Below are 14949 nucleotides of genomic sequence, written 5' to 3' on the forward strand. Positions count from 1 at the left end.
AGGACTTGGTCTGTGTGTGTGGCTTTCCTGTATACCTTTGTGGTGAATTCTCCGTTCGGTGTTCTCTGTACCATCACGTCGAGGAATGGGAGTTGGTTGTCCTTTTCTTCCTCTCGAGTGAATCGGATTCCTGTGAGTGTGGCGTTGATGATCCGGTGTGTTTTCTCTATTTCTGTTTTTAATGATTACAAAGGTGTCAATAAGCACATCGACCTGGACCCAATATACCGACCACTGCAGCGGACAGCTGGAACTGACAACCGGAAGCGACAGATTCAAACCACTACAAATGCCGGAGGAAAGATCACAGAAGCGCTTCACAGGAGGCTCCCAAGCACTCAGGATGTCACCTAGACAGGGGACGAAACGTCGGCAACACAAATTCCCAGCTCGACGAACAGAACCACAACAACGAGCACCCGAGCTACAAATCTTCTCACAATCTTTGAGGGTTAGGCTTATGGTACAAAGCATGAGTTATATCTGTCTCTCCTCTTCTCCCTACAACCTCTCCTAATAATGATTTAGAAAGACTTGCGTAAAGTTAGTGAGAGAAAAAAAATAGAAGCCTAAATGCAAATGCAAATTAGGATTGAGTTTGCAATGCATGCTCAAAGGATGCTAACAATGGTGTCCTCCCTATCCCACTACTGTTTAGTAAATATAAGACAAATTTGTACCCTATTGGTGTTGCATAATATCGTATGAACCATGATTTTCTGTTTCTCCCCAGCGAACTGCTTCTTTTGGTGGTCGGATACACTACTCCAATCCTGTAGGCCTCACAGCGGTTCACTGTTGCTTCCCAATAATGTCGACCACGTGCAGGCAAAGGTTCTCCAAGAAGAGCAGTGTACCTGTGGAAGGAGTGTCCATTCACTGAGCATAATAAGTTGCAAGACTGAAATCCAATCAGTGTAGCGTACCTGCAAAATCTCTATCACAGATCAGAATTAGACGCTTGGATAATTCATGAAGTTTATGCAGAAGGATATTACACTAATAACAATCATATCTGCACTGAGTTCAATGTAGTCACTGGTTTGCATCCTTCCTGCTACAAAACATGATAGGCATGCAGTACATTTCAGCTGGGATCTCTTCAAATGGCGCCACTTTTCTGATAGCAAAAGAGGCCAATCTTTCAGAGTCAGCTTCTGCTACAAGTTCCAGACATGAAGTTAGCAAGTGTCATAGTGGGTTGTGGTTTTCAACATTGCTGTGTGCACTAGTCCACAGGAGAGACCTCAGTTTCCCTAAGTCATCAGCTAGTAACTACCAAATATGATCAGTGATGTTTAGGGACTTTATCTCATACTTGCATCCCTGAAATGACATTTTGGACATCCTACTGGTTGTGTGGCTCTGCCTACCTCGTCATATCAACAGCCTGGGGTTGACCAGCATACTGTGGTTGCAACAGCAGATGAGAGGTTGGGAGAACTGTGGCAAATAAATCACCTTTTGTCTCCCTGTTGCCTGTGCCAATTGCACATGTCAGGAGTGCACATGATGGAATGCTGTCCACTTGCCTGGATGACTGCAGCTCCAGCAACTCGCAGGAAGCTTGACACCATCCAGAACAAAGCAGCCTATATGATTAACACCTCATTCAACACCTTAAACTCTCACCTCCAGTATGCAATGGCAGTAGTGTGTTCTATCTACAAGATGTATTGCAGTAACTAAGGCTCTTTCGACAGCATTTCCCAAACCTGTCACCTCTACTATCTAAAAGGACAAGGGCAGCTTATACATCAGAACACCACCATCTGCAAATTCCCCTCCAAGGCAGACATTATCCTGACTTGAAAATATATCATTGCTCCTCTGGGTCAAAATTCTGGAACTCCCTCCCAAACAGCACCGTGCGAGTACCCAAACCCAAGCAATGCAGCTGTTGGAGAAGACAGCTCACAACCACCTTCTCCGGGACAATTAGGGATAGATAATAAATGCTGACCCAACCAGTGACACGCACATCCTATGACTGAATTGTAAAACTACAGGAAGTCCTTGAGCAAATGAACATTTTCCATCACGCAGAACTACCTGAGCCATCAAAGCTGCCTCTGTTTGGTAAGAACTAACAAACCTGTGTGCACTGCCTTTGAAAGCTGTACTGCCCATCAAGGATGACAACAATAACAAAAACACATTGTGTCATAATCAGGAACTGCTCAGCCAAGCTAAATGCTGAAGGGAAATCTCAGCTATAAATACTCATAGAGTGTCACTCCTGGGCCTACAAAGTTAAAAATCACACAACACCAGGTTATGTTCCAACAGGTTTATTTAGAAGCACACTAGCTTTCGGAGCGTCGCTCCTTCATCAGGTGATAGTGGACGGCTCAATCCTAACACACAGAATTTATAGCAAAAATTTACAGTGTGATGTAACTGAAATTATACATTGAAAAACTGATTGTCTGTTGAGTCTTCCATCTACTATGATAGTTTCACATGATAGTGAAATTATCATGCTATTCAAACAGCTGAAAGACACAACAGGCAATCAATTTTTCAATGTATAATTTCAGTTATATCACACTGTAAATTTTTGCTATAAAGTCTGTGTTAGGATTGAGCCGTCCACTATCACCTGATGAAGGAGCGACGCTCCGAAAGCTAGTGTGCTTCTAAATAAACCTGTTGGACTATAACCTGGTGTTGTGTGATTTTTAACTTTGTACACCCCAGACCACCACCAGCATCTCCAAATCATGACTCCTGGGCCTGTAACTCATCCTTTGTGACTGTGGGCATCAAGAAAACCATCAAGATGTTTTGTTTTTATGTTCATAGCAGTCTGCCACATGCCTGTGAAACATAGACAACTTAAAGCAACCGGGAAAAGAATGTCAATAACTTTCATCTTTGGTCTCTACGGTTCATTATGGGTTTATTCTGGCAGGACAAAAAACACAAAAGTGGTGACCCTTGTGTTCACCAGTATGTGTAAAAATACCAGGTATAATTTTGATAAGGTAGGAATGGACTGCAAATGTATTGATCTTTGATCTCTAACATTCCTTAGAAAGACTCTATGGGCAAACATGTTGAATGTTGCCATCATTGTAACAACTATTATTGCTGTTGCTTCTCCTTTGCTGCATATTTGGTTCCAGGGAACCAATTTTGCAGAGCCTCCTCTCACACTGTTTCTCATTGAGCTCTGCCAGCCAGGAGTAGACACATCAGATGGTGTTTTCTGGTAGTCCTATTCATATTGCTCAGTGCTCTCAGGTCCCCACTGTGCTCAGGCTGGGTGGGCGTTAGGGAACAGGGCCTCTGTACTCTTGAATGCAGCTGTTGCAGTGCTTGGGCTGGGGGCCCTGAGTGAGGAGTAGCACTGGAGTCTGTGGCCCTTTATAGACCTCACTGATCATCGTTCGCTGAACACTCTCGACATTACCATGTCCATTAAGGTAAAGCTTGTTGCTTGACTCGTTGTGTGATCAATCCTTGCAACTCCTCAATGTGCAGTACCTCTGCCAACTGTCTACAATGTCTAAGCAGCAACATTATAACAGTATAACATAACATGAATGCAACTTGAGCCAGAGGCAAGCATTGAGAAAAACTGCATACTCAACAATGGCTTGCAATTGAAAATCTCTTTAAAATATAGAAAAAACATATTAAGGACATGAGAACAATAGGCATGAGAACAATAGATACTAAACTGAAGAAGGAGTATTGGAAAAATGACTGAAGGTCTGTTCAAAGAAATGAGTTTTAAGCAGAGCATATGATGACAGCTAACAGAGAATAGCAAGAAAAGGAGTCAAAGCTGAGCAGACCTTGCTGTGAATAGGATGCAAACAGCAAAGTTTGGAAAGCTTGAGATTTATTGACAGTTAAATTGGGAAGACAAGTAAGGAGAGCATTGGAATAATCAGGGTAAAACTGGTCAATGCCAATACTGTGAAATAGCCTAATTGTGTAACAGTAACACAACTTATACAGGACCCAATTTAATTTGCACCCAATTTCACTCCATTTGAAGGGATTTTGGAAATTTTCATGCACAAATGGGCTAAGTTAATAATGGTACACACAGGAACTCTCCCACATCCAAGTAACTTGCTTGATTGGCAGCACATCCACAAACATTCACTGCCTCACTCCTGCCACTCAGTAGCAGCAGTGCGCACCATCTACAAGATGCACTATAGAAATTCTCGAAGTCTTCTTAAACTTCCAAACCTACAACGCACATCGGGAAGGAAAGGGACAGTAGATACATGGGAACACCACAAAGTCTTCTCCAAGCCACTCATCACATCCTGACCTTGTAAATTTATTCATTTTCATTTTCACTGGGTCAAATTCCAGGAACTTCATTGTGGGTCTATCTATAGCACATGGACTACAACAGTTCAATAAGGCAGCACACAAGGGCAACTAGGCAGGCAATAAATGCTGGCCCAACCAGTGACGTCCATGTCCCACGATTGAATAAAAACAAAATCAATGTTTTGGTTGAATACACTGAAAAGAAGCAATGGAAATTCAGTTTAGAGGCAGATAAACATCACACAATGCTAGGTTATAGTCCAAAAGGTTTATTTAGAAGTACCAGCTTTTGGAGCACTACTCCTTCGTCAGGTATCTAGTGGGGCAGGATCAACGCACACAGAATTTATAGTAAAAGATCAAAATGTCATACAACTGATGCGATTGTATTGAACAAACCGAGATTGATGTTAAGGCTTTAATCACTTAGGTCGGGGTTGCTGGTTTGAATTCAGTAATATGCAAATCCCAGAACTTCTTTCAAGTCACATTCCCAAGATAAGTTAAGGTTTTACAAAAAGTGCTTAAAGATTAACATCAATCTCGGTTTGTTCAATACATCTCATCAGTTGTATGACACTTTGATCTTTTACTATAAAAGATCTTTTACTGCCCCACTAGCTACACGATGATGGAGTAGTGCTCCAAAAGCTGGTACTTCTAAATAAACCTTTTGGACTATAACCTAGTATTGTGTGGCATTTATCTTCCTCCAGACTGAATTTCCATTGCTTCTTTTCAGTGTATTCAACCAAAAATAAACCTGTTGGACTATAACCTGGTTTTGTGTGATATTTAACTTTGTCCACCCCGGTCCAACACCAGCTCCTCCACATCAGTCTGGAGAAGTAGGAGTTATATATTTGGAGCAAACAGAACAAGGCAATACAGAATAAATGGGATGGTATTGAAAGGGTTAGAGGAAGTGAGAGAACTTGGAGGATAAGTCTACAGGTCTCTGAAAATAATAAAGAAGGCATAAAGAAAAGATGTGTTCCCTCATTCGCGGAGGTATTGAATACAAAAGCATGGATGTAATGCTGAAACAGTACAAACCACTGGTTAGGCCTGAGTTGGAGGTTTGTGTCTGCTCTGGTCACTACATTACAGGAAGGACATAATTATTCAGACAGTGTAGTGGAGATTTCCAAAAATGTTGCGAGGACTTGGAAGTTCTAGATATGAGGAAAGATGGGATTGGTTAGGACTGTTTTCCCTTGAACAGGGGATGCTGTGGCGTGAATTCAGTGAGCTGTACAAAGTAATGAAGGGCTTGGGTAGAGTGAACAGCTGTTTCCTTGCAGATGTCAATTACCGGGGACAGATTTAAGATCACTTGGAGAAGGGTATTGGAGGATTAGAGAGGAGGTGAGGAAATGCATTTTCACCCAGAGGGTGGTGGGTGCCTGGAATTCATGCCCTGTTTAATGGTTGAGGTGGAGCTGCATTTGAAGTATGGTAATCTATAGGGTATAGGTCAGGTGCTAGTTAGTGCAGTTAGAATGAGCAGCTAGTTTATTCAGCAGGCTGAATGGCCTCTTTCTATGGTGTAACTTTTCTATGGTTCTGTTTAAGGATGGAATTGCAGTGGTTAGTGCCTAGACAGCTTAAGACTGCCAAAGGTGAGACGTAGGAAACTGGGAATGTCCATAATGCCAGGATTAGAGATCTCTTTGCATTTCTCCTTGGCTGAAGAAGGAACTTGACTTGTGCAGGGATCATTAACATGAATCTGAATCCATCCTGACATCTTACACCGAGATGTAAATGTACTGGCCCACCCCATCCCCTTTCAGGCTTCATTATCAGAAACAGGGGTTCTAGCCATCCCACAGTTATAATATAATGTAATTGTATTTTGCATGCTTCAATATTATGGCTACTCACTCAGTCAGGAGGCTTTCATTTTCCATAGCTAGCTCATCAAAGTGAATTACAGTTCCGTCTTCAGACAACTGCAAATGTGGTGGTAACGTTTCTTTGTTCAGGCGAAAGCGAGTATCTATTCAGTGACAAATTATGATTTTTAAAAGGTCTTTACTAACAATGCTATTTTAACTTTCAGCATATACTTATTTCACAAAGATAATCAAAAAGAACTCCAGAATATCCATCCATCTCAAATATCACTTTCAAACTTGGTCTCGAGTCACAGACATTCATCCTCCATCCTCTTATGCCCAGTACCAGAGGCATCTCCAATAAAGCTTTTAATAATTTCAGTTATGCTTGGTGTATAACGTTCAATTATGTGCCCAATCAACAGCTGCCTTGTCTCCAAAGACAAAATACAAGTTCATAAGAAATTGGAGCAGAAATAGATCATACAGGCCCACTCCGCCAAAGAATATATTCACCACTGATCTTCTGCCCAAATCCATTTTGCCAACTGGTCACTGTATCCTTGGATTCCCTGAGACATCAACAATCTGCCTACCTCAGCTCTGCAAACCAACAATCCAGCCAACTGAACTAAACCGATTCCCTTAAATATACTACATCTACTAGATCTCCTTTAACTACCCTACTACTTGAATATATTCAATGATGGAACATCCATAACCCTCTGTGGCAAAAAATTCCAACTATTCGCAACCTTCTGAGTGAAGAGATTCCTTATCACAGTCCTGAGACTGTGTCCCATATTCCAGATTTTCCAGCAGGTAATAAAATCCTTCAGTATCTACCCTGTCAAATCTTGGGTCTAATTCATGAAGTTAAATTGTAAATAGACGAAGCACAAACATTAATCTTCGTGAAGCTCCAGGAGTTAAAGCTGCTATCTTGCAAATGCCACATTTATTTCCATTCTGCTTTCTGAGTGTAAGCTAATCCACCATATGTGCTAATATGTTTCCCCTATCCCCTGAGCTCTGATCTTGCATACTAACCTTTTATGTAGTGCCTTATCAAATGTCTTGATGAAGTCTAAGCTTAATGTTGTTGTGTAGCCATTGTCTTACCACACTATAGGGGCTGCTCTCTCATTAGGGAGAAGTACTGGTGGTGATTTAACCTGAGGGTCTCCAGACCTCAGGCAAGGGAAGAGGTTGAGAAGGAGAGTCCTTCATGGTAACCTCAAACTGGTGATGGGAATTGAACCCACGCTGTTGGCATTCACACTGCTCTACAAACTGACAATCCAGCCATCTGAGCTAAACTGATTCCCCTAAGTATATTACCTCTACTAGATCTCCTTTAACTACCCTACTAGTTAAATGCTCAAAATTTCCAATAAGTTCAAGTATGCCTTGACATTGTCTGATCATATCATGATTTTTGAAGTGCAATGAGACCTACTAGATTCCAACATTTTCCCAAGGCCAACTTCTGTGTAATTCAAATGTTGTCTTGTGATTAAAAATCTTTATCCATCTTTCCTACTGAATAATCTGTGATGGATTTCTTGTATTGTTTGGTTGTATTTTAGAGTTTTACCATTTGGAGTTGTTAACACTCTACTTTTAGAGTGATGACAGCTTCTGTTTCTGTTGTTAACATAGAACTTAGTTAAGATTATTCTTTGGTTGTAACTTTATTAGTTTCCTTTAAATTTGCATGTAATGATTCCCCTCTATTCATAGGATCAATTAATATTCAAATTATATATTTCTATATCTGACTCATTCCCCATGGATCCCAGCTGAAATTTGACTCTCCTTAAAGTTGATGATATCTCCATATTCATTCAAGTCCCACTCAATACTGCAATCTGGCCTCTATCTTACATATTTCAGCATCAATGTTAGCTCACTCTACATCATTACTATGTTGCTCCTCAGTTTCATTTCATCCAGTGACTCATTTCTTTAAGAACTTCTCTTTGTCCTTCCTGAGAATAACAACAAAGTGCTCCTCTTCCCCTGGCCTTATTTTCATTTGTGACCTCATTCCTATTCATGAATTTTGACCAAGCCCTCTAATGCATTCCTTTTGGACATTCAGAGATCAGTGATTCAGCTTCATCATTTGGGCCATTTATGTAAACAAGTTACAAATTTGATATGATGTTGAACTTATTTCCTGGCACTTTGTTCCAATTTTTTTCATAGAATCCCTACAATATAGAAAAACAGGCCATTTAGCACAACAAGTCCACACCAACTCTCTGAACAACATCCTCCACCCTAGCCCCTTAACCCTACATTGCCCATGGCTAATCCACTATACATACACCTTCCTGGACACTATGGGCGATTTAACACTGCCAATCCACCAAACATGCACATGTTTGAACTGTGCAAGAAAACCGGAGCACCCAGCGGAAACCCACACAGACACAGGGAGAATGTGCAAACTTGACACAGACAGTCGCCTGAGACTGGAATTGAACGCGGGTCCCTGACACTGTGAGGCAGCAATGCTAACCACTGAGCCACCACGCTGCCCAAAAAGTATACTATTGAAGAATACTATTCACTCATGAACATGGATACGTCTAGAAAAGCTAGTAATTTTTGCCCATCGATACATAGTTGCAAACTGCCTATAACCAAGTGGCTTGCTAAAACACTTCACAGGGCAGTTCAGATTCAACCCACATGTGGCTCCAGACAGGTAAGGAAGGCAAATGTCTTCCTTTGAAAGGCATTAATGAAGTAGATGGGATTTTGCAACAATCTGGGTATTCATGATAATCATTAAGTTATTAAATTCAAATGTCTCTGCCATTGTGGGATTTGTACCCACATCTGTGGGCATACTGCAGACCTCTGGATTACTCACCTAGTAGCATGTCTGCAGTGCCACTGTCGCTGACCCCACACCATTAGCTAAGATGCCCTCTTCATCGTTCTAACTCTTCTTCTTCCTGATCAACCTCTCTCTTCTTCTGGTCTTATCTTAATTCTTCTCACTGAGAACAGTCACTAAGTTATCATAGAATTTCTACAGCATGGAAAAAGGCCACTCACAGTCGACACCGACCCTCCAAAGAGCACCCACCGAGACCCACCCCTCTACCCTAACCCTGCATTTCCCAGAGCTAATCCACCGAGCCTGCACATAATCGGACAATTTAGCATGGCCAATCATTGGACTGTGGGAGGAAATGGAGCACCCAGAGGAAATGTGTGCAGAATGTGCAAAAACCTAGGTATCTGGTGCTTTGAGGTAGCAGTGCTAACCACTGAGCTACCATTCCACCATGTATGGGTCACCTATACCTAACTTTTGTTTGACTGTTTTAGTTTTTGGTTGCATCTTCTGTCTCTTCCAATATTTTACATTTATTTAATTGGGTAAAATGTATTACATATTCAGTAACTCAAACATGTCATTCATTTGAATTTGTAACTTTTTAATCTACATCAATTGTTTCATAATTTTTATTTTAATTTGTAACATGAAAATGCTTCTGGACGTTCAGTTCAGCCATCTGTACTATTTCAAGCTACATGGTCATGAAGGTTACAGAAATAGTCAGCAACCTTTATACATTAGTCTGAAATTACAAATGATTATTTAAATTATAATGTGTATGGGCACAATACATTTGGGAAGTTGGTATGGTCTGTTTTGCATGTGGCAGCCCCATGTAATAAAAGAAGGTTAAGATGGTTTACAAGCTCTTAGCCGTCCTGTATTTCTTGTGGCCTTGAGGAGTTCCTGTTCCATATCTAACTGGCTGTGCAAGGTTACAGCCCTATTTTATTATTTGGAGGGGCTGCTCATCAACCGTTGGCTGTTCTTAAGCTTCACGCTCCTGAGCTCTGACCTTGGATGTCCTTATGGGCCTTCTCCTGCAATAGGACATGGTGGCCATTAAAAGGACCAGACAGTGGGCTATGAAGATGTTTATTACACTGCTTTTCTTTCATGGTTACGTCCTCTCCAAGATATTCATAGAGCGGGAGCACTGTACGCCATGACCCCTGGCATGCCTATGATTGGTGGCTACCTCAGGGGCTGGAGTGCATCTTCTTTCCCCAAAAGGACATTTAAATTTAATCTGAGGATTAATCCTTTGAGGATTGTATTTTTGTTTACACAGCCCTTTTAAGGCTCTAGTTAATTTGTTTTATTGATTTCCAAAACAGCAAAAAATACTAAGTCGGTAACATAGTAACAGATATCAAGCTTTAATTGTATAGCAAGATGAATCTCCTACTTTTAGTGGAAATTACTGCTGGCTTGCTTGTATCACTTGTTCCAAGATTGTTTACAGCTTTCACAAAGAAAAGGAAGTTTTCCATTGGCTGCAGTGTGACTGTGTGCTCACAAACTCTGAGTCCTGCCATTGATCTGAAAAAGAAAAGAAAATGGAAGTCATTGAATTGAACATAAGGTAGATCTCTGTGGCGATGTCCGTAAGATAAAACCACATTTTATCCTCAATATGCCAAAATAATATGATTCATCCCATCAAGTACAAGTGTGAACCGTAAACATTTAATTACAATTACTGAACCCTCCCCTTCTTTTCATAGTAACAGTATCATTTGAGTCAGTCATCACTGGTGCCAACATGAAGTGTCAGCTTGGTTTAGTTGGTGGTGGCCTCCCTTTTAGGACAGAAAATTATGGGTGCAAGTCCAACTCTAAACAATGTTGTCACGCAACCATGTTTAAAATGTGTCCTATTAACTTTTTTAGTCGGGTCTGCAAACTCTTCAGAACTTGCACACAACACAAAAAGATTAGCCATGATCTTATTGAGTGGCGGAGGAGGCTTGAAGGGCTGGATGGCCTACTCCTGCTCCTAGTTCTTATGTTCTAACACAAGTTTCAACACCTTCAAGATACTTAGAATTCCAAAAGACTGGCAGATGGCAAATGGCCAGTTTCTGTTTGAGGTGTTATCGGATAGGACAGCAGCATTTATTAGGCTCACAAGCCTAATAATTTTGAAGAACTGAATCATTTAACCCCATTCAGTTAGCTCCTTCTATATTCGTCTAACTGTGTAATATCATTCAGATCACAGGATTCAATGTCAAATTGACCATTGATCAGTAGAATTTTCTCAAGATTCTTCAGGGAAGTGTAATGTACTAGTAATGTCACTGGGCTAATAATCCAGAGCTCTCGGCCAGTGTTCTGGGGCTTTAGGTTTGAATCCCACAACAGATGATAACATTTGAATCCAATACAGATCTGGAATTAAAAACCACCCTCCTGCCAACCCCCATTGTCAATTGTCATTAAAATCCCATCTTTAGGGAAGGAAATTTGTCAACCTTAGCCTAAAATGTAATTCCAGACCCACTGCAATGTGGTTGACTCTTATTTATTCAGTGAAATGGCCTAGCAAGCCACTCAGTTATATCGAACTACCACAAAATCTAAAGAAAGGAATGAAACTGGACTGAAGGAAACAGCATCGTGCTAGACAACATAATACTTTTGACCTTGTGAAGTTCTCCTTACCAACAACAGCAGTCCCATAGAACAGTCAACAAATAATATGATATAGTTATACTTACAATATCCCATCTATGGCTTTACCCTATCTCATCATCAGGGCAGATCCACCAGATATGACAGCACAGTGGTATACATTTGGGAAGGAGTTACTCTGAGTGTCTCCAGCATTGATGTCTCATGGAAACAGGTCAATGATGGGCAAGGAAACCTGCTGATCACTGGGTACTGCTCTCCATAAGGAGACAGTGAGGTCTGCAGATGCTGGAGATCAGAGCTGAGAGCGTGTTGCTGGAAAAGGAATGATTGAAGGGCTTTTGCCCGAAATGTCGATTTTCCTGCTCCTCGGATGCTGCCTGACCTGCTCTACTTTTCCAGCAACACACTCTCAACACTGCTCTTCATAAGACTATAATGTAGGAACAGAAGCAGGCTGCTAAGCTGAGTCTGCTCTGCCATTCAATGACACCATCTGAAAAATCTCAGCTCCACTTTCCTGCCTTTTACCCATAACCCTTAATTTCCTTCCTGATTAAAAGTCAGCGTATCTGAGGCTTGACTATACTTAATGACCTCATCCCACAACTCTCTGCAGTAAGGAATTCCACAGATTCACTACCTCCTGAGAGGGGAATTTCCTCCTCATCTCTGTCATGAATTGTTGACCCTTTACTCTCAGATTATATCCTAATCCTGATCCTAAACCTTCCCACAAGGAAAGCCACAAGGAGAAAGCACCTTTCCACATCTATTCCTCCCAAAGAATCTTACATTTCAATAAGGTGTCCGCTTATTCTTCTAAATTCAAATAAATACGTGCTCAATCTACACAACTTCTCCTCTGAAGAAAATCCCTCCATATCCAGGATCAACCGAGTGCATCTTTCTCTGGATTGCTTTCAATGCCAATGTATCTTTCCTACATAATGGAACCAAAACTGTTCACAGTAATCCAACTGTGATCTGACTATTGCCTCATATAGTTTGAGTAAAACCTTCTTTTTACAATTATTTCCCTTTGAAATAATAGTCAATATTCCATGTGCCTTGCCCATTACCTTTTTTGAACTTGGATGATAGCATTTTGTCATTTCTGTGAGGACTTCCAAATCCCTCTGTGCTGAAGTTTTCTGCAGTCTTTCCCAATTTAAATAACATTCACCTCTTCCATTCTTCCCACCAAAGTTCATGACCTCACATTTCCCATTATATTTCATCGACTGAGATTTTCCCCAATCACTTAACCTGTCTATATCCCTCTGCAGTGTCTTTGTGTCATCCTCACCACTTGTCTTCCCATCTATTTTTGAGTCATCCAGAAACTTGGCTATAATACGTTCACTTTCCTCATCCAAATCATTAATATATTTCATAAATAATTGTGAGAAAGTGAGGACGGCAGATGCTGGAGATCAGAGCTTAAAAATGTGTTCCTGGAAAAGCGCAGCAGGTCAGGCAGCATCAAAGGAACAGGAGAATCGATGTTTTGGGCATAAGCCCTTCTTCAGGAATGAGGAAGGTGTGCCAAGCAGGCTAAGATAAAAGGTAGGGAGGAGGAACTTGGGGGAGGGGCGTTGGGAATACGATAGGTGGAAGGAGGTTAAGGTGAGGGTGATAGGCCGGAGAGGGGGTGGGGGTGGAGAGGTAGGGAAGAAGATTGCAGGTTAGGAAGGCGGTGCTAAATTCGATGGATTAGACTGAGACAAGGTGGAGGGAGGGGAAATGAGGAAACTGGTGAAATCCGAGTTCATCCCTTGTGGTTGGAGGGTTCCTAGGCGGAAGATGAGGCGCTCTTCCTCCAACCGTTGTGTTGTTGTGGTCTGACCTATCAGAACACTATTCCAATGAGCCACCACACACTGCAGCACAGACGAACTTCGGAAGACAGAGGAGAATCATCTAGGCCTTGGAGGGAAGTGAGGGGGGAGGTGTGGGCACAAGTTTTGCATTTCTTGCAGTTGCAGGGGTAGGTGCCAGGAGTGGAGGTTGGGTTGGTGGGGGGTGTGGACCTGGTGAGGGAGTCGCAGAGGGAGTGGTCTTTCTGGAACACTGATGGGGTGTGGAGGGAAATATATCCTTGGTGATGTGGTCTGTTTGGAGGTGGCGGAAATGACGAAGGATGATACGATGTATCTGGAGATTGGTGGGGTGGTAGGTGAGGACCAGTGGGATTCTGTCCTGGTGGCAATTGGAGGGGCGGGGTTCAAGGGCAGAGGAACGGGAAGTGGAGGAGATGTGGTGGACAGCATCGTCAACCACGTCTGAGGGGAAATTGTGGTCTTTGAAGAAGGAGGCCATCTGGGTTGCTTGGTATTGGAATTGGTCCTCCTGGGAGCAGATATGGCAAAGGCGAAGGAATTGGGAATATGGGATGGCGTTTTTACAGGGGGCAGGGTGGGAGGATGTGTAGTCTAGGTAGCTGTGGGAGTCAGTCGGTTTATAGTAAAACGTTTGTGTTGAGTTGGTCGTCCGAGATAGAAATGGTGAGGTCTAGGAAGGGGAGGGAGGAATCTGAGACGGTCCAGGTAAATTTGAGGTCGAGGTGGAAGGTGTTATTAAAGTGGATGAACTGTTCAACCTCCTCGTGGGCGCACAAGGTAGGTTGAACAGTTCATCCACTTTACTAACACCTCATGGGAGCACAGGGTAACGCTGATACAGTCATCGATGAAGCGGAGGAAAAGGTGGGGGTGGTGCCAGTGCAGCTGTGGAAAATGGACTGTTCCACATATCCAACGAAGAGGCAGGCATAGCTGGGGCCTATGCGGGTGCCCATGGCTACTCCTTTGGGTTGGAGGAAGTGGGAGGATTGGAAAGAGAAGTTGTTCAGAGTGAGGACCGGTTCAGTCAATCGAAGGAGGGTGTCAGTGGAAGGGTACTGGTTGGTACGGCGGGAAAGGAAGAAGCGGAGGGCTTTGAGGCCTTCGTGATGGGGGCATGGAGGTGTATAGGGACTGGATGTCCATGATGAAGATAAGGCATTGGGGGCCGGGGAAGCGAAAATCATGGAGGAGGTGGAGGGCGTGAGTGGTGTCCCGAAAGTAGGTGGGGAGTTCTTGGACTAAGGGGGACAGGACCGTGACAAGGTATGCAGAAATGAGTTCGGTGGGGCAGGAGCTGGCTGAGACGGCCGGGGCAGTCAGGTTTGTGGATTTTGGGCAGGAGGTAGAAACGGGCGATGCGGGGTTGTGGGACTATGAGGTTGGAGGCGGTGGATGGGAGATCCCCTGAGGTGATGAGGTTACGGATGGTCTGGGAGATGATGGTTTGGTGGTAGGAGGTGGGGTC

General features: G+C 42.6%; 1 protein-coding gene across 1 annotated transcript in view; it reads right to left on the reverse strand.

The window, feature by feature from the left end:
* si:ch1073-398f15.1 (cardiomyopathy-associated protein 5) overlaps positions 1-14949 on the reverse strand; it is a 103237-nt gene that overhangs the window by 4798 nt on the left and 83490 nt on the right. The window contains exons 10-12 of the mRNA XM_043706803.1: positions 10409-10542; positions 6187-6301; positions 681-857 (exon numbers count right to left, since the gene is read on the reverse strand). Of these exons, the coding sequence (XP_043562738.1) occupies positions 681-857; positions 6187-6301; positions 10409-10542 (426 nt within the window). The remainder of the gene's footprint in view (positions 1-680; positions 858-6186; positions 6302-10408; positions 10543-14949) is intronic.

This window comes from Chiloscyllium plagiosum, chromosome 2 (assembly GCF_004010195.1).
Source record: "Chiloscyllium plagiosum isolate BGI_BamShark_2017 chromosome 2, ASM401019v2, whole genome shotgun sequence".
Lineage (NCBI taxonomy): Eukaryota > Metazoa > Chordata > Chondrichthyes > Orectolobiformes > Hemiscylliidae > Chiloscyllium > Chiloscyllium plagiosum.